The following is a 27133-nucleotide window of genomic DNA, read 5'->3' as shown; positions in this document are numbered from 1 at the left end:
TTGTGCTTCATCCAAATCGAGGCCAAGTTCTTCTTGTATTACTTAGAAGAAAGATCTCTGGTTTTTTTGGTATGTTATTTTTTGTGATTTTATTTAATACCTGATTTAGATCTTCCCAAAACTTTTCCACTTTCTCACATGCCCAAATTGCATGTACTGTTGTTCCCGTTTCCTTCTTACAGCGAAAACATCTATCTGATACTGTTGGGTCCCATTTATTTAACTTTTGGGGCATGGTGTATAGTCTGTGTAACCAATTATATTGTATCATGCGTAACCTCGTGTTTATTGTATTTCTCATAGTTCTGGAGCATAGCTTTTCCTATGTTTCATTCTTTATCTTTATGTTTAAATCTTGTTCCCACTTTTGTTTGGGTTTACAGCTTATTTCATCTTTCTCTTTTTCAGTTTGATGTACATGTTTGTTATAAATCTTTTAATTATCATTGTGTTTGTAATCACATATTTAAAACTGCTTCCTTCTGGTAACCTCAGCCTGCTTCCCAATTTGTCCTTCAAGTAGGTTTTCAGTTGGTGGTATGCAAACATTGTACCGTGAGTTATTCCATATTTGTACTTCATTTGTTCAAAAGATAATAAATTATTTCCCAAAAAACAATTTTCTATTCTTTTGATCCCTTTTCTCTCCCATTCTCTAAAGGAAAGGTTATCTATTGAGAAAGGGATTAGTTGATTTTGCGTCAATATTAATTTTGGTAGTTGGTAATTTTGTTTTTTTCCTTTCTACGTGAATCTTCTTCCAAATGTTGAGCAGATGGTGCAGTACTGTTGAATTCCTATGTTGCACCAGCTTTTTATCCCACTTGTATATTATATGTTTAGGTACCTGCTCCCCTATTTTATCTAGCTCTAATCTGGTCCAATCTGGTTTTTTCCCTGTTTGATAAAAATCTGATGGGTATCTTAATTGTGCTGCTCTATAATAATTCTTAAAATTTGGAACCTGTAAGCCCCCTTGTTTGTACCATTCTGTTAATTTATCTAGCGTTATCCTTGGTTTCCCCCCTTTCCATAAGTATTTTCTTTAGCTCATTGAAGAATTTCTCTGTTAAGTGAATTGGTAATGATTGAAAATATTTTATCCTTAGGAAGATATTCATTTTAATGCAATTTACCCTTCCTATCAGTGTTAGTGGTAAATCTTTCCAATGTTCTGGAAGTCATCTTGTAATTTCTTCATTAATGGCTGATAATTAAATTTGTATAGATGGCCTAGATTATTATCTAGTTGAATACCTAGGTATCTGATTGCTTGTTTTTGCCATTTAAATGGTGATTCTTTCTTAAACTTTGTGAAATCCGCATTATTCATTGGCATCACTTCACTTATTTGTGTTGATCTTGTACCCCGATACTTCTCCATATTCCTTCAATTTCTTATGTAATTCTTTTATCAATTTCTTATGTAATTCTTGTAGTGGTTCTGTGAAGTATACTATGATGTCATTAGCAAATAGACTGATTTTATATTCCTTCTCTTTTATTTTTATCCCTCTTATTTTATTTTCTGTTCTTATCAGTTCTGCCAAGAGTTCTATAGCTAATGTGAACAGTGAGGGAGATAGTGGACACCCCTGCCTAGTTGACCTGCTTAATTTAAATTGGTTTGATATATATCCATTTACTGACACCTTCGCCAATGGTCCCTTATATAATGCTTTAATCCAATTAATATATTTCTCTGGTAGGTTGAACCTCTGTAGTACTTTGAATAAATAATTCCATTCTACTCTGTCAAAGGCTTTCTCTGCATCTAAGGCAACCGCCACTGTTGGCGTCTTGTTTCCTTGTACTGCATTGTCTGTTGTTAGTCTTTTCTTAATAAATCCAGTTTGATCTAGTTTTACTATTTTTGGTACACAGTTGGCCAATCTGTTTGCTAATAGTTTAGCTATTATCTTATAATCTGAATTGAGTAGAGATATTGGTCTATACAATGCTGGTGTTAGTGGATCTTTCCCCGTCTTTGGTATTACTGTAATTATTGCTGTTTTGCATGAATCTGGCATGTTGTGTTTCTTCATTCTGGTTCATTACTTCCAGGAGAGGAGGAATTAATAAGTCTTTAAATGTTTTATAGAATTCTACTGGGAGTCTGTCCACTTCCGGTGTTTTATTGTTTGGTAGTTTTTTTTTTAAATATATCCTGTATTTCCTCTATTTCAAATGATTTTATCAATTTGTTTTGCTCCTCTTGCAATTTCGGTTGTTCAATTTTAGCTAGAAACTCATCTATTTTGTCTTCTTTCCCTTCGTTCTTGGTTCTATATAATTGCTCGTAGAATTCCTTGAAGTTTTCATTGTTGGGTTATATGTAATTTTTGTCCTTTTTCCTTGATGCCAATACCGTTCTTTTAGTTATGTTTTAAGCTGCCAAGTTAGTATTTTGTGTGTTTTTTCTCCTAGCTCATAATACTTCTGTTTTGTCTTCATTATGTTCTTCTCCACCTTGTATGTTTGTAGTGTTTCGTATTTTATTTTTTTGTCCGCCAATTCTCTTTTTGTTCTATCTTTCCTTGTTGCTAGTTCTTTTTCTGTACTTGCTATTTCCCTTTCCAGCTGTTCTATTTCCCGATTGTAGTCCTTCTTCATCTTAGTTATATAACTTATATGCCCTCTGATGAAAGCTTTCATTGCATCCCATAGTATAAATTTATCTTTCACTGATTCCGTATTTATTTCAAGTACATTTTAATTTGGTGCTCAATGAATTCTCTAAAATCTGTCTTTTAAGTAGCCTGGAGTTTAATCTCCATCTATACGTTCTCGGTGGATGTCCTCCAGCTCTATTGCTAATAATAGGGTGAGTGATCCGATAACATTCTAGCTTTATATTCGTTTTCCTAACTCTCCCTTGGATGTGGGCTGACAACAGGAACAGGTCAATCCTTGAGTATGTTTTGCATCTACTTGAATAATATGAATATTCCTTCTCCTTTGGGTGTTGTCTCTCCATATATCCGAAAGTTGCATTTCCTGCATCGATTTAATCATAAATTGGTACTTTGTTCTTTCTGCTAGTCTTTTTTCCAGTTTTATCCATGTTTGAGTCCAAATTAAGGTTAAAGTCCCCTCCTATCAGTATATTCCCCTGCGTATCTACAATCTTCAAAAGATAGCTTGCATAAATTTTTGATTCTCTTCATTAGGTGCATATAGATTGAGCAAATTCCAAAATTCTGAATATATCTGACACTTTATCATTACATACCTCCCTGCTGGATCTATCATTTCCTCCTCTATTTTGATTGGTACATTTTTATTGATTAATATAGCTACTCCTCTGGCTTTTGAATTATATGATGCTGCCGTTACGTGTCCTACCCAGTCTCTCCTTAATTTCTTGTGATCCACTTCAGTTAGATGTGTTTCCTTCACGAATGCTATATCAATTTTTTCTTCATTAAATTTAACTGTCTCTTCCTTTTGATTTGGTTATGTATTTCGTTAATATTTCGTTAACCTATAGTTCAACATGGCCATTTCATACTTTGTTTACTCTCATTTCCGCTTTTGTAGCCCCTACTTTATGCTTTATTTTGATTTTCTCCATATATACAAAACATTATATACAAAAATCTTTATCTTAAGTTATTTTTAGATGGTGCCATAATATCAGTTCTTTAGTTATGATAAATGCAAGTTTGTTGCAGAACATTGCATACTCCATTTGTAAATTTTCTTCAAGGTGGCCACTCTTGTTTGACTAAATTTTAAAATTAGTTAATTGAACAGTAGCATTATTCTGTAGAATTACTATTTAAATTTGTTACATGAAAACAATATACATTTCAGCCATTCAAGTTGGACATTGTCATTATGTTCAAGATAGTTTACGTTATTGAGAAGCTTGAAGTATGGAAGTTTTTATTTATTTGTGTTTCTGAATAGTTCTCTAGTTCCTGGCCGGGCAGTGTATGTTGCCATAACATATTTGAACTAAGGCTTTGTTTTCTTGTATCATTCTGGAAGCCTTGTTGAAGGTGTGTGGAAGATTTCCTGATCCAGAATTATTAGTCATCAATTCAACTGGCAGCATCCTCACTAGCAATAATGTTGTTTGTTCCATTTAATTTGACATTACAACTTTTGTGTTGGTGTAAAGCAAAACTGTTACATTCATGATAGTTGCCACAGTCTGTCTATCTTGGTGTGACATTTAATTGTTATTCAAGTTGCAGTCAAGTGAATGCCTGCCTAAAATGACTTAATTCTGCAATGAATAATGGTCATAGCTAGGAGGCTGTATTGCACTTCCATTGAATGTTCTTTCATTTCAACACAACTTAATTGGGCATTGATTTGAATTTCCTTTCACCCCAGATTTTCCACCTCTTTAAGCATGTAGTGGATGGCTTTAACAAAAAATAAATTTTGAAACCACAAAAAAAATCATATAATATTTCAAATCCAAATATATATGTCTCATAAACTCTATGTAACTTTTTCAAGTGGTATACAACTTTGAATTTCTGCATGCCATCTTTCAAGTCCTAAAGTGTATCTGACTTCCAAGTTATTGCAATACATTTTCTAGCTATTGCCAAAGCGATTTTAGCAAATTTCACTTGAAACGTTTTCAATTTTAATTTTAGATTTAATCCCTTTATCACCCAATAAAAACAACATTGGGTCCTGTGGGAATTTAACTCCAGTTATTCTTCATAATAAATTATCAATTTCCAACCAAAAAGATTTAACCATAAGACATTGCCAAGTAGAAGGCAAAAACGTACCAACATCCTGTCCACATCTAAAACATAAATCCAAAAAAGTATAATTCAATTTATTTAATTTTTAATATAGCTGATGAATAAAATTGTATTGTACTAACATACCTCATATTTATTGTACTTTTTGTATTTTCTCTACATAATTCCATAGTCATGTTCATTTTGTTTATTCAAATCCTCTTCCCATCTTTGTCTTGATTTATGTACCCCTATTTTACGACCTTTTTTGTAACAATTTATAAATTAATGAAATAAATTTCTTTGTATTTCTATTACACAATAACTCCACCTCTGTTTCTACTGGCAATAACAGATCTTGACCTAAATTTTCATGCAAAGTTTATAATCTGATAACAAAACCTTGTACTTTTAGACACCTGAAACTTTTCTTTCATTCTATCAAAAGTAATAAATTTCCCTGCTTCAAAACAATATTCAATCATCTTAATACCCTGATGTTTCCACATCTTTAAAAATTGGTTTCCCATAGAAAATGGAATAGATCTTAGACATTAAACCTCCTCCAATCTGTTTATCACCTTATTCCAAAGATCAATTAAATGTTTCAATATCAAAGTCTCTCTATTCTCTATTAACAATGTATAATTCCATTTATAAATAAAGTCTTATAGATTTGCTTCTGCAATTTTAAAATATTCTGTTCACCCAATCTGGAATTTTATCTAAATCATATATTACACTAATAAATTGCAACAGGGCTGCTTTATAATAATTCATAAAATTGGGGAGCTGCAAACCCCTTAATTTTTTCCAAAGAAACCCTTGCCATTTTACCTTTCCACAAAAATCTCCTAACAGGAGCATTTAATTCTTTTAAAAAAAATTTGAGATATCGAAATTGGAATCAATTGAAAAAGATATTGAATTCTAGGAAATACATTGATCTTTTTAAAAATTTTTATTTTTCACACTATAAACCACATTGATCAAGATGCATACATTTTTCTTTTCAAATATATAGTGTCGTTTTCTCCCCCTCCCCTTACTCTTCCCATCCCACCCTCCCTACCTCCCCTACCATTCATTTAAAGTTCAGAATTTAAGATACATTAAACCCATCAAACAATGTTGTCACTCAATAAAAATAAACAAGAAGTTCCACTGAGTCAATTCTTTTCATTTCCTTCTCCTTCTGTCATTTTAGGTAGTAGATGTCTCCAGTAGGTTATTGTGTTTCATGTATGGCTCCCATATTTGTTCAAATATTGTAATATTATTTCTTAAATTATATGTTACTTTTTCTAGTGAAATACATTTATTCATTTCTATATACCATTGTTGTATTATCAAGTTATCTTCTAATTTCCAGGCTGACATAATACATTTTTTAGGATAGCTAGGGCTATCCTAACAAATCTTTTTTGTGTACCATCCAAATCAAGTCCAAATTATTTGTTTTTTATGTTACTTAGGAGGAAGATCTCTGGGTTTTTTGGTATATTGCTTTTTGTGATTTTATTTAATATTTGGTTTAGATCTTCCTAAAATTTTTTCACTTTCTCACATGTCCAAATTGCATGAACTGTTGTTCCCATTTCCTTTTTACAGCAAAAACATCTGTCAGATACTGTTGGGTCCCATTTATTTAACTTTTGAGGTGTAATGTATAGCCTGTGTATCCAGTTATATTGTATCATACATAACCTCTTGTTTATTTCTCATAGTTCCAGAGCATAACTTCTCCCATGTTTCCTTTATGTTTAAATCTTGTTCCCATTTTTGTTTAGTTTTACCATTTGTTTCCTCATTCTCCTTTTCTTGCAGTGTAATATACATATTTGTTATAAATTTTTTGATTATCATTGTGTCTGTAATCACATATTCAAAATTACTTCCCTCTGGTAACCTCAGACTGCTTCCCAATTTGTCCTTCAAGTAGGTTTTCAGTTGGTGGTATGCAAACATTGTACCGTGAGTTATTCCATATTTGTACTTCATTTGTTCAAAGGATAATAATTTATTTCCTGAAAAGCAATTTTCTATTCTTTTGATCCCTTTTTTCTCCCATTCTCTAAAGGAAAGGTTATCTATTGTAAAAGGTATTAGCTGATTTTGCATCAGTATTAGTTTTGGTAATTGGTAATTTGTTTTATTCCTTTCTACATGAATCTTCTTCCAAATATTGAGCAGATGATGTAATACTGGAGAATTCCTACATTGTACCAATTTTTCATCCCATTTATATAATATATGTTCAGGTATCTTCTCCCCTATTTTATCTAGTTCTAATCTAGTCCAATCTGGCTTTTCCCTTGTTTGATAAAAATCTGATAGGTATCTTAATTGTGCGGCTCTATAATAATTTTTAAAGTTTGGCAGTTGTAAGCCTCCTTGTTTATACCATTCTGTTAATTTATCTAGTGCTATCCTCGGTTTCTCCCCTTTCCCATAAAAATTTCCTTATTATTTTCTTTAACTCCTTGAAGAATTTCTCCGTCGAGTGTATTGGCAATGCCTGAAATAGATATTGTATCCTTGGGAAAATGTTCATTTTAATACAGTTTATCCTTCCTATTAGTGTTGGTGGTAAGTCTTTCCAATGCTCTAAGTCGTCCTGTAATTTTTTCATTAGTGGATAATAATTGAGTTTATATAGATGGCCGAGGTTTTTATTTATTTGTATACCTAGGTATCGTATTGCTTGCATTTGCCATCTGAATGGTGATTCTTTCTTAAATTTTGAGAAATCCGCATTATTCATTGGCATTGCTTCACTTTTATTTGCGTTAATCTTGTAACCCGACACTTCTCCATATTCCTTCAATTTCTTATGTAATTAATGGGGGGGAGGTAGGGAGGGTGGGATGGGAGGGGGGGAGAAAATGACACTGTATATATCTGAAAAGGAAAATGTATGTATCTTTGTCAATGTGGTTTATGGTGTGAAAAATAAAAAATTAAAAAGAAATTTAAAAAAAATCTTATGTAATTTTTTTATTGATAATTCTGGTTCTGTTAGGTATACTATAACGTCATTTGCATAAAACTGATTTTATATTCCTTGTCTTTTATTTTTATCCCTTTTATTTTATTTTCTGTTCTTATCAATTCTGCTAGTGGTTCTATAGCTAACGCGAACAATAAGGGTGATAGTGGGCATCCCTGCCTTGTTGATCTGCTTAAGGTAAATTGCTTTGAGAAATATCCATTTACTGTCACTTTCGCCAATGGCCCCTTATATAATGCTTTAATCCAATTAATATACCTCTCTGGTAAACTGAATTTTTGTAATACTTTGAATAAATAATTCCATTCTACTCTGTCAAAGGCCGAAATACATTAATCTTAACACAATTTACTCTACCTATTAAAGTAATTAAGTAACATATTCCATATTTCCAAATGTCTTATTTTCTTTAATAGTGATAAATAATTTATTTTAAATATTTTTTAAAATTGTTGTTCCACACAATGCCTAAATACTTTATTCCAGCTTCAGGCCATCTAAATTCAATTATTCTCTTACATTGTGCATAATCTCCATTTACTAAAGGCATAATTTCACTTTTATCTCAATTAATTTTATAACCTCATACTTCCCCATACTCTTTTAATCTAACCTTGATCTGAAACAAAGAATTTTGTTAAATTTATTAGATTAATTAACCTTGCCACGTTGTCTGCAGATTTCTGACCTTTAACAAATCCAGTTTGATCCATATGTATTAACTTTGGTAAATATTTTGCCAACCTGTTTGTTACTATCTTCTAATTAACATTTAATAATGAAATTTTTCTATATGATGCTGGTCTTAATGGATTGCTATCCTCCTTTGGTGTCACAGTACGATTGTGGTTGAAAAGGAGTCTGGCAAAGAATGTACTCTCAATGCTTGATTTAATGCCTCCATAAATGGAGGTATCAAAAGATCTTTAAATTTGTAAAACTCTACAGGAAATCAATCTTCCCCTGGTGATTTACTACTTTGTGAAAAGCTCAATACTTCAACTTCCTTTGCAGTAAATAAGGAATTTAAATCTTTGTTCCTGACTATTTAAGATGGGTAAATTTAATTGAGGGTATCTAGTCACTCTGCACTAGGCAAGCTTGGTGGAGGAGCGGCTTAGTCGCCACCCCTGACCATGCGACAGATAGTACTGGGTTACATGGTACCAGAGCACTCAGACGAGTGACCTGACACATAAGTTTACTCCATAGTTCAGATGTGTCTTCAATTATGTGCATAACCGAAGCATACTACATTTGTATTAAATTCCCTGGATATGAGAACACCATTTCCTCTCACTTGCTGCATCTGCTTCCTTGCAGTTTGCAAATTATTTCACAATTTTTTTTCCCTCATAATTTCACCTTGTCTCTGCAGTTGGAACCCAGAAAAAATGTTTCCTGTATTTTGGGCTTCAACACAGTTTCCTTCTCCTTTCATTATTGGGAATCGTTATCAGAAGGAGAGGATAGAAGGGTGGAAGTCTGCAAAGACTCTAAAATTGTAATGATGCTTGGAAAAAGGAAATAATTTGACTTTATAAACAGCTTAAATCTCTTGTAGCCAACCTGTCATTCCAAGAATCAATTGCGTTGTATTTACAATCATGAAATTATTATAAATACATCTTCTCACCTTCGTGAGGGACAACAACCTCATCTTGGTCTACCTGATTAATTAGATATAGACATACAGCACTGTAACAGGCCAATTTGGCCATACAAGTCCGTGCCGCCCAAATTACACCCAATTAACCTAGACCCCCCCCCCCCGGTTTGTTTTTGAAGAGTGGGAAGAAACCATGCAGACAAGGGGAGAATGTACAAACTCCTTAGATGCAGCATGGGATTCCAGTCCCGATTGTTGGTGCTGTAACAGCATTGTGCTAACTGCTACACCAGGAGTGGGCAATCTTTTACCATGCATAGGCCAGATAATTCAGTGGTTGATCAGCGGGCAACACTGATGAAATTATTAAATAAATAAAATTAATCATGCATTTCAGGTTAGGAAAGCATCTTCAAATCTGGAAATGCACCAAAAATCATGAGTTAGTAATTAAAATGACAATTAAAAATAAAACCACTTGAATAGGAGAAAGGTTACTCAATGAAAACAAAATAATTAACCCCAGTGAGAGTGGGAGAATGTCAGGGGAACACGCACGCGAGGAGGAGATCAACCCATTAAATCGCTATCCCGATTATTTAAGGAGGATCCCACCCCCACGATGATGTCACGCACTCACTGGAAATACTGTCAGATGTTCAGATGCTGGTTGTTTGGTGACACATGCACGCAAGTGTTGATGTCGCCAGAATAAGTGGGTTGGCAATCTTCCTGTACAAATAGCCTGTGGACATGACCTAGGAAAGTTTAACTGGGTTCCTTGACTATCTCCGAGGTAGGTCAGGGACCTGGCTGAATTTCAATGGGGTTGACTGGGTCAGACCCTTTTTAAGTGCCATGTAACTGGGGCACTAACCAGGCAGTTTGAAAGGGCCTAGTGAAACAAGAAAAAAAAAATCATAAAGGCATTCAACTTATCCTTGTGGTATCCTTTCTCTCACCATATCAGAGAGACTTCCTCATCCAAGCATTCTCTGCATATCTAGTTTTTTTCTCCCTATCAGGACTGAAGGATCTTTGGTCTAAAATAGTTACTGTTTTCCTTTTCTGCTATACTGCCTGACTTATTGAGTGTTTCTGGCATATTTTGTTTTTATTTGGGGTGAGGCAGTGTTAAAATAATGGATTTGTGTGGCCTAATTACCAGCAGCTGATGTTTTGGATGAAATTGAGTTTGTGTGAGTAGGATTTTGTCCATAATTGTTACCTCTTGGTCCTTCCCCCTTTTTTATGTTTGTCATGTCCTCTTCCCATTTTAATCTCGATAAAGGCTCCTGACCTAAAATGTTGACTGTTCATTTCTATTGATTGATAATTGTCTGCCTTGCTGAGTGTGTCAGCTTCAAATTTGCTCAAGATGGTAGCACCTGCAATTTCTTGTGGCTTAAGTCTGGTTTGAAGTCTTTTAAAATGAGTGGTAAATGTTTGGTAATTTCAATTGCATTTGCATTCCATCTGAGAAGTTCTCCAGGTGCTTTTCATTGGTACTTTTGGCTTTGTATAAAAAAAATCTTTTCAATGAGTTATTGAATTGTAGAATGCTTATTCTTTGCCAAAGTATCTATAGTACAGTACGTTTCCAATTGTCCAAAAATCATTTACCAAAATTCTCAGTTATATGAGAATTTTTTTTAGCAGTCACATGACTTCACAAGTTGAAAGATTTTTTAAAACCCACTGTGCTCAAATGGGACTCTGAGGCGCTATTAGCGCCACTTTGAATCCAATAGAGCTATTGTGTATTCAAGGTAAGAATTAAACTTTATTTAATGCTTGAAAAACCTTCCCTTGTTCTTTGTTTTATGCTGATGCTTCTGGGCTGCGATCGAAACGGGAACTTCAGGCTCCCGGGCAGGTTTGGTAATGGTGGTGGGGAGGTTTTGGGATCAGAGTGGGGACTGGGCTCCCAGGCAAGTTTGGCAATGGCAGTGGGGAGGTAGGTGTCGTGGATCCAAATGGGGACCATTGGTACTTGAACAGGTTCGAGTATAGCGGTGGAGAGGTAACAGAATTGGCAATAGCTGACACAAGTATTCCGCTGCTTGAACTGGGCTGCTTAAAGCCATTTTTCAGATATCCAGAAAATGCAGTGAACCAATACATGTCCAGTCCTGAGTGTTTTGGATAATCACTGTACAAGTAAAAAAAAATCTAATTACATCATCATCAAAGGGACACAAATTATGTTTTCTCGTGCTATTGGATTCTAGTATAGCCAGAACTTGTTTTCTTTTTCAGGATCGTGGTTCTCAACCTTTTCCCACTTTTGATTAATCCCTATCAAAATCTGTGATTAGTAAGGGATTGCTTAAGGTGGGATGTGAGTGGGAAGGGAAGGTTGAGAACTACTGCTCTCGACCCAATTGTTACTGAAATTTTCCTTGAGAAAAATTGTCATTGGCCCATCTCCTTTGGAGTTATGAAACCGTGTACTTTTAAAACAGTCATTCTCAACCTTTTTCTTTCTACTCACATACCACCCTACTAATCACAGCACTTATGGCATAGGGATTACTTAAAGTGGAAAGAAAAAGGTTGAGAATCACTGTTTTAGAACCATAAAACATTACAGAAACAGGCCCCCTTGGTCCTTCCAGTCTGTGCTGACCCATTTATTTTGCCTCGTCCCACTGACCTGTGCCGTCCATAGCCCTCCATAACCATGAACCTGTCCAAATTCTTAAATGTTAAAATTGAGCCTGCATTTACTTCTTTGCAGCTCGTTCCATACTCCCACCACTCTCTGAAGAAGTTCCCACTCATGTTCCCCCCCTAAACTTTTCCACTTTCACCCTTAACCCATATCCTATGGTTTGTATCTCACCTACCCTCAGTAGAAAAAGCATATCTACATTTACTGTCTTTTCCCTTCATAATTTTAAATACCTCTATCAAATCTCCCTTCATTCTTCTATGCTCCCCTCATTCATCTACATTTAGTTACATTAAATAGTTATAACTATTACAATTCATCACAGTATTCTCACATGGATATTTACTGCCAACTTTGGGATTAAACCTCATTAAATTAATAGATAGTATTTGTATTTGCAAGTGAACATTTTTCTTTGTTCAAACCAACCCTCAATTTGCATATTTCAGTTGTGTTGATTTGAAATGTAAATGCATGGAATATTCAGCAATTGGGTATTTTTTCAAACAAAGTTAATCTATACCTAACCTGTTTACGCCTTTTGGGTTGATGTCCTCACAGTGCTTTTCATCAGGTAATTTGTCATCTCACTAATGTTGCAATTGAGTTTTGTTTTCAAAGGCATCAGCTTGGCTTGCCCCTAGAGATTTTGTTAATCCAGATCAGAATTGAGGCACAAATGAGCTGATTCAAGTCTGCCCCAGAATTCATCTGGGACCATGTCAGCAATTTGAATTGCCCAACTAATCAAAAAAAAAATAATTGAAGCACTTTGGTGCCATGTGAATTTTGAACATGCGGAACAATGCAGTAGAGCAACAAAGCCATTCAGCTTGTATGTCTCATCCTTCTATTGCCTACATAGTCACAACTAGCTGGAAGCCTCTTTAAAAACTTCTGCATTAAAAAAAACTAATTTAACTTTCCCCAAGCATTTACTTTTAAACATTCATTTTAAATGAATGTCCTTAAGTACATGATGTTTTTACCTGGGGGGGGGGGGGGGGGAAGATTCTGTCCACCCTATTAATGCTTCTAATAATTTTCTATCAGATCTCTCCTCGGTCTCTGATGCTCCAGAGAAAACAACCCCAGTTTGTCCAACTTCTCTCTAGAATTCAATCCTCTAGTTTATTTTGTGATGGTTTGACTAACTGTAATCCAGAGTACTTTCCGTGTGGAAGTAAAGATGCAATGTTTTTAGTTAAACGTGAAAGTCGGCTGATGTTGTGATTGTAGTGCACTACAAAAAAATGCTGGAGAAACTCAGCAGGTCATGCAGCATCTATAGGAAGAAATGGGTAACCAACATTTTGGGCCTGAGCCCTCTGTCAGGGTACAACTAAAAAGCAGGCAGATGTCTGAATAAAAAGGTGGGAGGAGAGGAAGGAAGAAGGGGCAAGGGGAGGAGCATAGTCTTAACAGGCAAGAGGTCATTGGTGGGTGGATATGGGTGGGAGGGCAGTAGAGAAAAATAGCTGGTGTTAGGGGGAGGAGTATCTGAATGTAGAGGGAAAGGGATGGGAAGCTGGAGGAAAGACAAAGGGATGGGAAAGGTGAGAGATGGAGGCGGGGCTTAACAGAAACTGGAGAGTTGATGTTAATACCATCTAGTTGGAAAGAACCCAGACAGAATACGTTACCCTTTGCTTCCTATAGATGCCGTGTGACCTATTGAGTTTCTTCAGCCCTTTTGTATATTATAATGTTCTGAAGAATTTTTGTATGGAAGGAAAGAATATTTTTTTGATGCCTTCTTTAGGATTATTGTAATAATGGTATATAGTATAGTTAAAGTTACGGGAATGTTGATCTAGATTCTAGATACTTGCATTTGAATCTTATTGATGCAAGTTGGGAATTTAAATTGCAGTAATTAAATACAATTTTTGTGTTGAAAGAAGTAGTCTTTGTAGCATTAATCATGAATCTACTGAGTGGTTGTTAAAAACCCATCAAATTCAGTGCTTTTCAGGGGAAAATGATTTTCTATTTGATCTATCAGATATGAATCACTTTTTATCAGTTCAGGGCAAATAAGCACAAACAAATGGAAGAAAAATCTAATTGGAAACTGGAAGCAAATGTAATCAAGGGTTGGGCTTCGAGAGGTTAATCTTTTACTATTTATATTGTACTGAATTTATTAGCATCTGTTCCCTGAACTTGTCAAAAGAATTCAAATTGCAGTGTTTTTTTTTGATGTATGCACAACTCCTTTGAGTTGGCTTTAACCTTTTTGGAAAAGTTTTTTTTTACCATGTATAAACAGTGTATAGGATTGACCAATAACAGTATAGCAATGGCGTAGGCTTAAATTAACCATAGTACTCATTGTGCACCAATCCAGACACTAAGCCTACTGTTAATCAGACACCCAGGAGAATTGGGAGCGACACAATGTATTGAGAAAGCATGAGTTGCAGCTGATCTCATTTAACTAGCTACTGTATCATTAGGGCTGAAATGGACAAATAATTGGGAGTGAATGATTCTCATGTGGAGAATCTGTTTGGTCGCTAAGCTCTCACATTTTGAACAGAGTTGTAACATTTTATCTTTTGGCTACAACCTACTCAGTTGGGATCTTTAACAGGAATTGATTTCCTCTTCAAACACAAGAATCATTGCTTAGACTCTTAGGGCATCAATTGGGAAAGGGAGTAGAAGGAGGTGACAGGAAAAGGGCTTTTTGCATTTTAAATGCAGTGGAACACATGCATTCTGTGTTTTAAATACTGGTACTAATCCTTAATTTTGAAAACAATAGGAATCACTCTCAGCAAGATAGCCCCTAAATTAAAAATCCTCCATGCTATAAATCAATATCTTGTATTTATGAACCTTTTTTTATATGGAATATTCCAAACTGCTTTGCAGGGTGTTCAGAAGAGAATATTTTAAGTCATAGGGTTGGAGTGGCGTGAGATAATTATTGTCTGGTGAGTCCAGGCCATGGAGCAGGTGTTGGGGTAGGCTTGATATAGATCATAATGAAAATAATGTTTTGAGTGAATAATGAACTCAAGTTAGGAATAAAGTTGAGAAGAGTTGATGCTTGATTGCCAGCAGTAGGCTGTGCAAAAAAAAAAGAAAAACTGCAATTAGTGGACCAAAGGATATGGAGATAAAATAATTGTGAAGCATTAATGCAAGGATATATGGTGAGTGTAAGGACTAATGGTAAATTAAAACATTAAAACTATGCAAGGATGTATGGTGAGCGTAAAGACATGGGGAGAGTGTTCAAACTCCTTTCAGACAGCAAAATTCGAACCCTGGTCCCGATGGCTGGTGCTGTAAAGATTCTGTGCTAACCACTACGCCGACCATGTTGCAAGTTGTTCAGAGAAATAAAAATCGATGAGGGAATGAATGAAGTTTGGAACATCATTCTGGGTGTTTTGGAGGGTAGGAAGGCCTTGAGTTAATCAGGCTAAAATTGGGAAATGTGATAAAGGTTTTTGTATGGTAATAAATGTGATCGAGAAGGAATAAACTTTCACTTCAGTAATTTTTCATGATGTGATATGGTGTTTCACTTTCCAAATGTTGTGAATTGTAGTTTGTTATGCACATCAATGTTTAGCTAAGTTGTGCACAACTAGCACCGAGGTGATTGCTTATCTGTTTCTAGTAGTACTTGGGGAACCAAGCAAATTCCCTTGCATTTTAATTGTGTTCCACAAAGGAAGTTTATGTCAATGTGCTTTAATAACAGCATTTGTGACAATGAGAAAACCTTCATACAACAACTTAAATGTCATTCCTGACTGTTCAAATTCTTATTGGTTCTTGAAGGTATTGGATGGATTTGAACTCAGTTTGCCAAAATGTTGCACTATCTAGGTAATTAAAATCAGTAACGTGACTCAGAGAAGGTTGGAATTTGCTCGAAAGGAATACAGTGTACCTCCGCATTTGTATTTTTAGAAAATATCCATGTCACGATTTTCTGTAATGAGAATCCATCCAGGTGCCCTTCTACTTAAAATAAACACATTGTAAGTGGGGGAAAAACCATAAGTCAAAAAAGAATACCACACCTACTGAACATCATGGCCTAGCCTACCTTAAATGTACCATAGCCTACAGCTGGACAAATTTATCTAAAACAAAGCCTATTTTATAATTGGTGAATACCTTTTATTCCACACTGTGGAGAAAACAATTTTTAACATTCCACCAGCGCACCATCATAACTTCGAAAAAGCGTAAGTTGAGCCATTATAAATAGAGGACCGCCGGGCGTATGGTCAAAAGGCGAGGAGTTCTGATTGTATTGTAGTCAGAAGAGGGTTGCTTTAATTAATTAGAAATGGGTGTTGCATTGTTTGATGCTTGTGTAATGATACTTTATTAATAGAAAAGATTGCCATATCATTTTCCAAAGTAAATGGCTCCCAATGTGAATTGGTTCTGTAAGAATGAATTTTTATTCTGTGTCTCATTATTTTGGAGGTGACTTGAGTCTGTTACCCAAACTGAGTTTACACCAGGAGGAAGTAAAAATGTGGAAAATACTTTGTGTAATTGGATTTCTTCAAAAATAACTTCACAGCTGACATTATTTATACATAAATTTAGCACATACTACATACACCACCATAACAGGCCCAAACTACCCAATCGACCTATAACCCCAGTATGTTTTGAACGGTGTGAACAGGAGCACCGGGAGGAAACCTATGCAAACATGGGGAGAATGTACAAACTCCTTACAGACTGTGCAGGATTCTAACTCTGGTTCCGATCTGTAACAAGGTTGTGCTAACTGTGCTTCCCCCATTACATGTTGTCTTGTCTGATAAAGCACTTAAACTTAGTGCCATCACATCGATGGAAGCTGGTGCTGCTGTCAGATATTTTCTACGTAGAAAGTTGAGGCATCCTTCCTAGTATGCCAGTCCTAATATGCCAAAGATGAAGGTGAAAGGCTTCCTATCATTGTAGTGCTTATTGCCTAAGTAAAAGATGTCTGACTTTGCAGATGGCCGTGGAAACAAAACTCAATCAACAAGTGTGCTTGGCAATTGAGGTGCAGAATTTGATGTTGGATTGTCTCTAATTCCTTTAGTTTTAGATCATCTCTCATGTAAGCAAAACAAAAACACCCAATCAAATGAGCAGATCAAGGAACAGACGCAGTGGGGCAGGGAGCAGAAAAGACGATTGCATTGAGAATGATAAAGACCACCACAGAAAGCAATAGATGATTTTTTTTAACTCAAATCTTTTGAGGATGAATAAGGTCGATTTTGATGAAGGAAATCAAAAGCCAAGAAACCTAGCAAGGATGAGGGCATAAGTATGAGCAACATGGACTAAATAAAGCATAAAAGCAAGGAGATCAAGAACACATGGCAAAAATTTGGTAAAAGCCTTCAAATTGAGATTCAGGTCTGCTCTATGCATTTGGATTGGAGATAAAGATCTCCCTTGGAAGTTAATATAAGCAACTTTTATTGAATAATTATAATCCTTTAGACAAAGAGCAGGACCAGAAAGCATAATCCATAGTGTTACACAACATGGAAACGGTTCCTTCTACCCATCTCTTTGCAAAACAAGAAGCCTGCAACACTAATCCTATTTGTCTGCAGCTCTTTTTACACAGATCTTGCAATATTGTCATAAAGAAAGCCTGTCATTAAGCCGGCTTTGCTTTTTTTACACTGAACCAAACAACACCGGCATAATGAGATTTGGCACTGTGACCACCTCTGCTGTTGGCTAAAGGCGGGACCACATTGACGCCCCCCTGTGTTTGTACTTTTTACACAGAACTGCGTGGCACAATAAAGGACAATATTCCCGCCATGAAGAGGCTATGTAAAAGGGGCTTCTGTTTATATCCTTTAACTCCTTCCTGTCCATATACCTGCCTAAATGTCTTTTCTCTTTTAAATATTTTTGAGTTTAACATATAAACTTATTTACAAAATTTTAAGGAAAACACATAACAAGTAATCTTAAGTACAAAAAAATGGATGGAACTATATTAGACAGTTCCTTAATCAACATGAGAAACAAGTTATTATATTAATCTATGATAACCATGTTGAAACCCATATTTGCCAATTAATCCAAATAAAAATTGATAAAAAGAAAAAAACAAAACCAAAAAAAATCTTAAAAACGAAATCTAATCTACCCCCTCCCTTTAATCTTGCACTGTCAAGCAACTAGTAAATTCAATCCCCATAGGTGCCAGATTCTGGGAGGGGGTTTACTGTAATTGGAATAAGTTGACACACTATATTAACTGATCAGCATTATGACATGGAATTTGGCTTCTGTCATTGGGTTATTGTAATGTCATTACTGCAGTTGAGAATCAATCCACAGTAGCAGCTCCAAACCTACAGAATTGCATGAAACTTACTTTTTAAAGGGTTAGATATGTACAGAATATCTTGTATCTTGCATTTATAATTGATGTCATACTGTCCTTACACCAATCTGACAAGCTTCTTTCTGAAATCACCACACCCAAGTCCAACTCACATCTTTATCAAGGTAATCTTTGTAAAAGAAAGGGGAAATTATGGATTGGATAGCAACTTCTAGACATCGGATAGAGGGTCTCTGGAACATTCAAAATTCTTCCAATCGTGATAGTATTCTATGAATGGGCCCCATATTTTTATAAATTGAAGCTTTCTGTTTTTAATGTTGTAACCCAAATGTCTTTTAAATGTTGCAATTGTACCAGCATTTACCACTTGCAACTTCTACATACCTACCATCATCTGTGTGGAGGTAAAAGTTGCCCTCAGATTCTTTTTGGTTTTTTTTCCCCCCCATCACCTTAAATTTATGTTGTTATACTCATAAACCCAGGGAGAAAATGCTGTTAATCTCCTTGATTTAGTAAAGTTCTAAGTTTAACCTCATTATTTTATAAAACTCAGCCTGCTTTGCTTAAGGGTAAATAGCTGCAGCTTATCCAGTTTTTTTGGTAACTCAATCATTCCAATCGTGGTAACGATTTAACCAGAGTTAAAGGAATTAACTGAATTTACTGGGATAGGGCCCAGTGGCAAAGGATCACTGTCTGATTGTCTGTGTCAAATGATGTCATTTCACACCGGATATTAACTGCCTCTAACCCTACTCGTATCTCCAGCGTTTGCTGACGCAGGCATGCTGATGAAACCAGTGGAAAAGGGACAGCAGAAAGTCACCAGTTTCCAATTGAAGGTAGAAAACTCCAATCCCAGGGGATGTGTGTTCAGTGGAGAAGCAATGAGTGTTCCTGTTAAGGGTGGCCCAGTGGAAACCGCAGAAAGGGCTTCCTATCCTGGGACACTGCATAGCCAATTAACTGGGATGCCAGTGGAAAGGGGGCTACAGTGAGTGTTTCTACCCATGGCTCCGTACAGGCATCCCATAGCTTGTTACAGGAGCTGATGGGATTTAAAAAAAAATAAAATAAAATCCTGCCACCATGGGGGTCTGTGCCCAAGATGGCAGTGCCTGTGGTGGGTGGCATTCCACAAGGGGTTGCTGACTCCGGGGGAGCAATGGACCAGTGCAGGGCACCAGAAATGGAGAAAACATTCCTCTGTTGAGAACTTCTTGTTCAGATTCAGTCGAGAATTGAACTGTTTGGGAGGTGTTCAATTGAAGATTTAGTAGATTACAAGTTGAGTACCCTTACCCAAATACCCAAAATCCAAAACTTTTCCCATAAGGTGATATGTAACAAGTAATAGAGTTCAAAAGTCCAGATCAGAGAACAGGATGTAGTGAACATAAGTAATGGGTTATTGAGTAGGTTTTGCAATATGCTGGTATGTCAAGTTCAGTTAATTTGTGAAAATGTAAGTATTTGTATTGTAGTCTGAATGAATGTATCTTTAAGTTTGAGTGAAAGAGTGCATTTTTTAAACGGTGTTCCAAAATCTGAAACGCTTCTGGTCCCATGCATTTTAGATGAGGGGTACTCGACCTGTAGTTAAATTTCTGTTTCAGTTTCTGATAGCCAAATCTTTATCATTTTGCAGGAAATCCTTTAAAGTGAATGACATGCTGGCCAAAGTAGAAAAGATGAGGGGAGAGCAGGAATCTCCCAGGTAAGTTGTTCAAGTATTTTTTTTTCAAGAATTCTTCCTGCACATCAGTTTATGCTGAGTTTAGTCTTTAATGTTTTTCTATAATCATTTAATTTCAAAGATTGAAATTGGAAATGGAGAATGCTTATAAAAGGATCAGAATCTAGGTGTAGGTTAATGGGGTGTAAATTGGGCTGAAATGGCCTGTTACTGTGCTGTATGTCTAAATTGAAAAAATTCAAGATTTCATTTGGAAGCTGTGTAAAATTTATTTAATTGCCTGATATATCTAGATGTGTCATAGTTAATTAACCAATGTCAAAATTGAGAATTTTTTTCCTTAGCTCTTAATTACAGTAAGATTCTTTTTTCTTTCTTGATATATTGTTAATTACATCTTATCATTCTTTGCTCAAAATCTCAGTTCAAAATTCAGGTCCTTCAGCTCTTTCAATTGGAGATGATTTAAAAATATATTTTATTTAAAATCAACATCTATAAAACAATAAAAAGCGTATATCACATTGTTACAAATAATTAATTGAATACATGTTGAAGTATATAAGAGGAAAAATACTACAAAATGAAAAACCCCCATCCCCTACCTACCCCCACTATAAAAAAAATACTAAACAAAAAAATTGCTAAAATATGATTAAAAAAAAGATATATATTAAATTGGATTGCTTTAGGAAACAATCAAACATCCCAAAACATTTCACAAAGGAATATAATTTATTAAGGGAAGGCTTCACTGGTCTGGAGGATTCAAAGGAATTATTTATAAATTCAAACCTAATGTTCGAACATACGGGCTTCAAATCTGTAAAAATATAGAATATTTACCTCTCAAATTATACATAATTTTTTTTCTAATGGAATACAACTTCGAATCTCTGTTTGCCATCTTCCTAATGTTAAAGAGACATCTGATTTCCAAGTAACAGTAATACATTTCCTTGCTATCACCAGAGCCAATTTAACAAATTTCAATTGAAAATCTGATAAATATAAATTGGGAGTTGTATTTTCAAAATTCCCCATCAAAAATAACAGGATTCAATTGAAAAACAACACCTGTAACCTGTTGCAAAAATTTACCTACAGAAATCCAAAAAGGTTTAACTTTTGAACAAGACCATGTAAAATGAAGAAAAGTTCCAGTATCTTCACATCTAAAGCATTTATCTGATATATCCGATTTCCATTTATTCAATTTTTGAGGGGTGATATATAATTGATGTAAAAAATATTATACTGAAGTAATCCATATCTTACATTAATTGTATTAGACATAGCATCTTTACATAGATTATGCCAAATTTGTTGACCTATTGATATATTTAAATCGTGTTCCCATCTTTCTTTTGACCCAAATTAACCTAATTTAGGTATTTTCTTTTGTAATTTCACATATATTAATGAAATAAACCTCTTGACAATTCCATCAGTAATCAATTGTTGTAATTCTGTACAGTCCTTTAAATCCATTTCTGGTCCTAGTTTTTCTTTCAAATAATCTCTCAACTGAAATTAAGAGTATTACGTGGAATGGTATATCTAATTCTCAATTGATCAAATGACATCTACCACCCTCATAGCAATCTATTTTAGAATTTCATTTACTATACCATATACTTAAAGGATTATCTTTTGAAAAAGTTGAGGATTAACTAATGGCATTTTTGGTGACATAGAGCTTCTGTCATTTTCTAATTTAATCTTATTTCAAATATTAATCAAATGTTTCAATAATGGGGCATCCCTGTCAACAGTCATTAACCTTGGTTCCTATTTATAAATTCTTCAGCTATATCCTCTTCAATTTTATTTAATTCAAATCCCACCCATGATGGTTTAATATTTCCAAATATGGAGACAAGAAACCTTAACTGTGCTGCTTTATAATAATTAAAGTTAGAAAATGTAACCCACCTTGTTCATATTTCCATGTTAATTCTTCTATCTCTATTCTTGCCATCTTACCTTTCCAAATAAATTTTCTAACTTGTTTATTTAATTCCTGAATACATTTTTGGAGTAAAGAAATTGGGGAAGTCTGAAACAAATATTTAATTCTTGGAAAGATGTTCATCTTAATACACTTAACTCTTCCAATTAAATTTGTCCATCTTTTCAAATCCTCATTTACTTTAGTAATGGAATATAATTTAATTTATATAAATTTTTAAAATTATTATCTGTATATATTCCTAAATACTTAAACCCAATGTTAGTACATTTAAATTGAATTTCTTTTTGACATTATGAACAATCACCTTGTACTAATTCCAGAACTTCACTTTTATCCCAATTTATTTTATAACCAGAAACTTTTCTACAATATATCAGTTGCTTATTAAGTCAAGGTAATGATAATTGTGGTTGGGTCACATTGTCTGCAAATAGATCAATCTTTTTTTCAGTTTGATTTATCATAAAACCTTTTAACTGTTAATCGACATGAATAATTTGTGCAAGAGATTCTATAGCCAAAGCAAACAAAGGAGGGGGAAAAGGACAACCTTGCCTACTTGACCTAGTCAAACTAAATGATTGAGATAGTTGCCTATTAGTAATTACTTTAGCTTTGGGACTTCTATAAAGTGCTTTAATTCAATTTACAAAATTAAACTCAAAACCAAATTTACCTAAAACTTTAAATTAAAAAATCCCATTCTAATCTATCAAAAGCTTTTTTCACATCCAATGCAACTGCTATACTTGAGTCTCCTGTGATGATTTTTTATACTAGGAATTATTTGGTAACTTTTAACAGCAGATGAGACACTCTTGGGCATAACAAATGATTGTGAATTATTGGATTAATAAAAAACAATTCTGGGATTTTTAAGTTATGGGTTGGGGCACAGGAGATGGATTTGGAGGAGGCATTTGGATCCATAGACTGTATCTGAAGGAACTCTTGTTTTTCTTTCCTGTCTTGATAGTGGTGCTGGATTTGTAGTGTCCCTGTGTGCCTACACGGTGTAAACAAAGAAAAAATAAATTTGTGTACACGTTAATAAATGAAATCTTGATCTTCATCTGGAATCTTCTAATTCCATTACAGTATCTGGGAATGTGACACATAGGTATCATCTTGAGATTTTGTTTCATTGAGGTAATTGTATACCTTTGAAGGATGTTAATTTATGATGGCTAAAATTTGTTCATAATTTAAAATTAGTTCAATGGGTGATGAGGGAAACCGCATGACTACTGGTTCTGAAATTGCCGTAATGAAACTGATGAAAAGTTGACAATTGGCAGGAAACTGGATGATTTATGGCAGAAGGATCACTGTTAGCAATCTCAGTGGAATATAATGTCTTGATGATTGAATAACAATAGTACAAGGGAGAAAAAAAGCAAGAGTATGAAATTTTGTCCCTTGCTTCCGCTCCATTCAGTATGTCATAATTGATCTTCCAATTTGATGTTGCTTCCACTTATCCCTTGATTCCCTTAATATCCAAAAATCTATCTCAAACTTTCATGGCCTGTTTGGGTAGGGAATTCCAGATCTAAATCCCTGTGGCAGAGGAAATAGTGACTAAATCTTGGTAAGTTTAAACCCCCTCAACTGTGACAAGACACTTGAATTGTGTAGAAAACCATGGAACACAACAGCACAGAAACAGGATCTTCGACTTGTCTAGTCTGTGCTGAAGTATTCTGCCCAGTCCCATTGACATGCACCAAGACCAAAACCTGCCATTTCACTCCCATCTGTGTACCTATCCAAATTATTCTTAAATGCCACATTTGAGCCTGCATTCACCACTTCAGCTGGCAGCTCGTTCTACACTCTTCACCATTTCTGAGTGAAGTTCTCCCTGATAATACCTTTAAACAGCTCATCTTTCACCCAAAAACCAGTTCTTGTTTCACCAAACTGTAGTGGAAAAAGGCTGCTTGTATTTACTCCTTGACTACTCCGTCATTTTGTGTACCTCTATCAAATCTCCTCTCATTCTCTGACACTTTAGGGGATAAGTCCTAACCCAGTGGGTCTTGACTTCTTTCCCCATATGCTACAGGTACCCTGTGGTTAGTAAGGGATTACTTAAGGTGGCATGTGAGTGGTGGAAAATGTTGAATCACTATCCTCATCTATTTATTAACCTTTCCTTGTAACTTAGCTCGATTCCTGGCAACATCCTTGTAAATTTTCTCAGCACTCTTTCAATCTAATTGATAACTTTCCAATATTTAGGTAACCAAAGCTGCACACGATGCTTCAAATTTGGCCGCATCAATGACTTGTGCTGTGCCTGAACTCTTGCTATCTCACTTTTAAGAGTCTCCTACTTACCAACCCTATCCTTAGCTGCAATCATCCTCTCCCAATCATCTTCTGCATTTGGAGACCTAAGACTCAATTCTGGAATCTAGAGCAAAAAAAAAAGATTTGTAGGAGGAACATTTCATCCACAACAGTCTTGTTGAAGGGTTCGACCAGAAATGTCAAACATTCTTTTTCTCCCACTGATGCGATTTGATCTGCTGAGTTCTTCCAGCAGATTCTTTACTGGTTTTTTAACCTCCACAAATTCCTGCCTAATATCTCCAAAATCAGTCTTTCCCCAATTTAGGATGTTGATGTGGACCAGTTCTGTCTTTCTGCATTATTAGTTTTGAGTGCATTTAGTCACTACTGCCAAAGTGCTCCCTGATTGACACTTTAGTCTCTTGCACGATGTTATGCCCCAAGAGGAGATCCAGTGTGACACACTGTCCAGTAGGGCCCTCAAATATATTTGAGGAACTTTCCTGAATGCACTTAACAAATCCCACCCCATCCAAGCCCTTTGTACTATGAGTAACTTTTTTTTTAAAGGTCAGACTTTACATTTTAATGGTTCCTGTAAATTTGTGAAAATCCTTGCCAGTTTTATGGTGCGAACATTATTGAAATCCATGATTTTGCAGTGGTCACTCCTTAAAAAAAAAACTAATTGGGTGTTGTGTTTATGTTGCCTCATTGCCTATGAAGTTGAATCAGAATATTTGAATGCATGTTTTGGCCAAGGCTAATTCTTTGGGTATTTTGACTTTTCTACTTGTCAAACTGCAATTGAGAAAATTATTTTTAAAATTATGGCTTGCCCTTTATGTTTAAAAAAAAATTAGGTGGAAGGCAATTTCCAGACAGACCAATGCATATTCATGTCCTGCCTGAATTTTTATATTTCAATAAACTTGCATGGAGATCTATTTATACTAATAAGTGTTAAAGGATTCTTGTATGTATTTGTTATGGTATGGTTTTGAGGTGTGGAATTAGAACCATAACATCGCGTGTAGTGATGGCAGCTGTTAAATTCCATTGCAAAAGTTAATTGATGCCTTGCAAGGAGGGTTGTATGACTAGATTTTAAGTAATAAATTACTTTTTTCATGCACATCTTACTAAACAGGGACATCTTATTTCTCCCCAGTTTGACAGCTCACTTGCAACTTACGTTTACTGGTTTCTTCCATAAAAATGGTATGTATGTTGGTTATTGTGGTGTCTTAAGAATTCTAAAGGTCCCTGTTTAAATTTTATTACTCTGCATTATTGCACAATGTACTCTCAATAGTTTTACCTGCTATCTATTATGTAATCTCCAGTCCATTTTGATTTTGTGGAACCAGTAGTAAAACAGAGGAGGATGTGTGGCTCTTGGTTATTTTTATAATTATAACCAAGAATAAAATGCTCACCATGGGTATAGCATAAATAAGGCCATGGTTCATTGTTGTGTATTGACACGAGGTATACATTGGGATTTGGGAGACTCTGATAATTTAAATCCATTAATACAGATTAATAAAACTATTAGAATTGTTTGCTGCTTGAGACAATAAGAATTAGAGCCAAGGAAACAGGATTTAACATTTGTGTTGAATTAGCTCAACTGTATTGGTATTAGTGATCCTGGTTTGCTGGGTTTAAAAAAAACAATAACTGGCAAAATATGGGTATTCCATGAAGTTGAGACCGTATAGACGCACCTGCCTAACTGCATATACTTTCATTGCAGAAGGAGTAAGATGTTGGAATAATGTCTTAAATTCCCAGGGGATTAAAACCTGTAAAAAAAAATGGTGTGAAATTGAATAATTGGGGATAGAAATGGGAGCAGGATTAGGCCACGTGTCCCTTGCCATTCAATCAAATAGTGGATTAATCAGAAAGCTTGATAAGATGTCAATAACCAAGATGATACTGATTAGACAAAGGTAATTTCCATTCAACATTAGTGATATCCTAGGACTTCAATAAGTAACAGAATTACTGTGAGTTAGGAAATTGGTTCGTAGGCCTCCTAATTAGTTTTCAACTACAGGTCGAGTACGCCAAATCCGAAATGCATGGGAGTAGAAGTGTTTCAGATTTTGGATTTTTTCATATTTTGGAACATCATTTAAAAAATGTGCTCAGTCACTCAAATTTAAAGATGGTGTACATGCATTCATATTACAATACAAATGTTTACATATGTACAAATTAACTGAAGTAGACATATATTGAAAAATCTACACAATAATGCTCTACTTGGGTCTGCTACATCTCCATTGCTCAGTCCAAGATTCCGCCCTGCTCCAGCTCCCTCAACAGCCCCTAAGGCTAGAGCTGGATGAGGTTCCCACCCTGGATGAGACATATAAGGCAATCGAACAACTGAAAAGTGGCAAAGCAGCAGGTATGGATGGAATCCCCCCAGAAGTCTGGAAGGCTGGCGGCAAAACTCTGCATGCCAAACTGCATGAGTTTTTCAAGCTTTGTTGGGACCAAGGTAAACTGCCTCAGGATCTTCGTGATGCCACCATCATCACCCTGTACAAAAACAAAGGCGAGAAATCAGACTGCTCAAACTACAGGGGAATCACGTTGCTCTCCATTGCAGGCAAAATCTTCGCTAGGATTCTACTAAATAGAATAATACCTAGTGTCGCTGAGAATATTCTCCCAGAATCACAGTGCGGCTTTCGCGCAAACAGAGGAACCACTGACATGGTCTTTGCCCTCAGACAGCTCCAAGAAAAGTGCAGAGAACAAAACAAAGGACTCTACATCAC

General features: G+C 35.3%; 1 protein-coding gene across 5 annotated transcripts in view; it reads left to right on the top strand.

The window, feature by feature from the left end:
* LOC138759440 (polycomb protein Suz12-like) overlaps positions 1 to 27133 on the top strand; it is a 97823-nt gene that overhangs the window by 25945 nt on the left and 44745 nt on the right. For 3 of the 5 annotated variants that reach the window (XM_069929867.1, XM_069929866.1, XM_069929868.1), the window contains 2 exons: positions 20015 to 20083; positions 25507 to 25556. In XM_069929867.1, coding sequence (XP_069785968.1) covers positions 20015 to 20083; positions 25507 to 25556 — 119 coding nt within the window. Of the gene's footprint in view, positions 1 to 19187; positions 19209 to 20014; positions 20084 to 25506; positions 25557 to 27133 lie in introns of those variants that run through there. The other 2 variants (XM_069929871.1, XM_069929872.1) reach the window with 2 other exon arrangements.

The sequence above is a fragment of the Narcine bancroftii genome, chromosome 3 (genome assembly GCF_036971445.1).
Source record: "Narcine bancroftii isolate sNarBan1 chromosome 3, sNarBan1.hap1, whole genome shotgun sequence".
In the NCBI taxonomy this organism is placed as follows: Eukaryota; Metazoa; Chordata; class Chondrichthyes; order Torpediniformes; family Narcinidae; genus Narcine; species Narcine bancroftii.
This window is presented reverse-complemented; position numbering and strand designations above follow the sequence as displayed.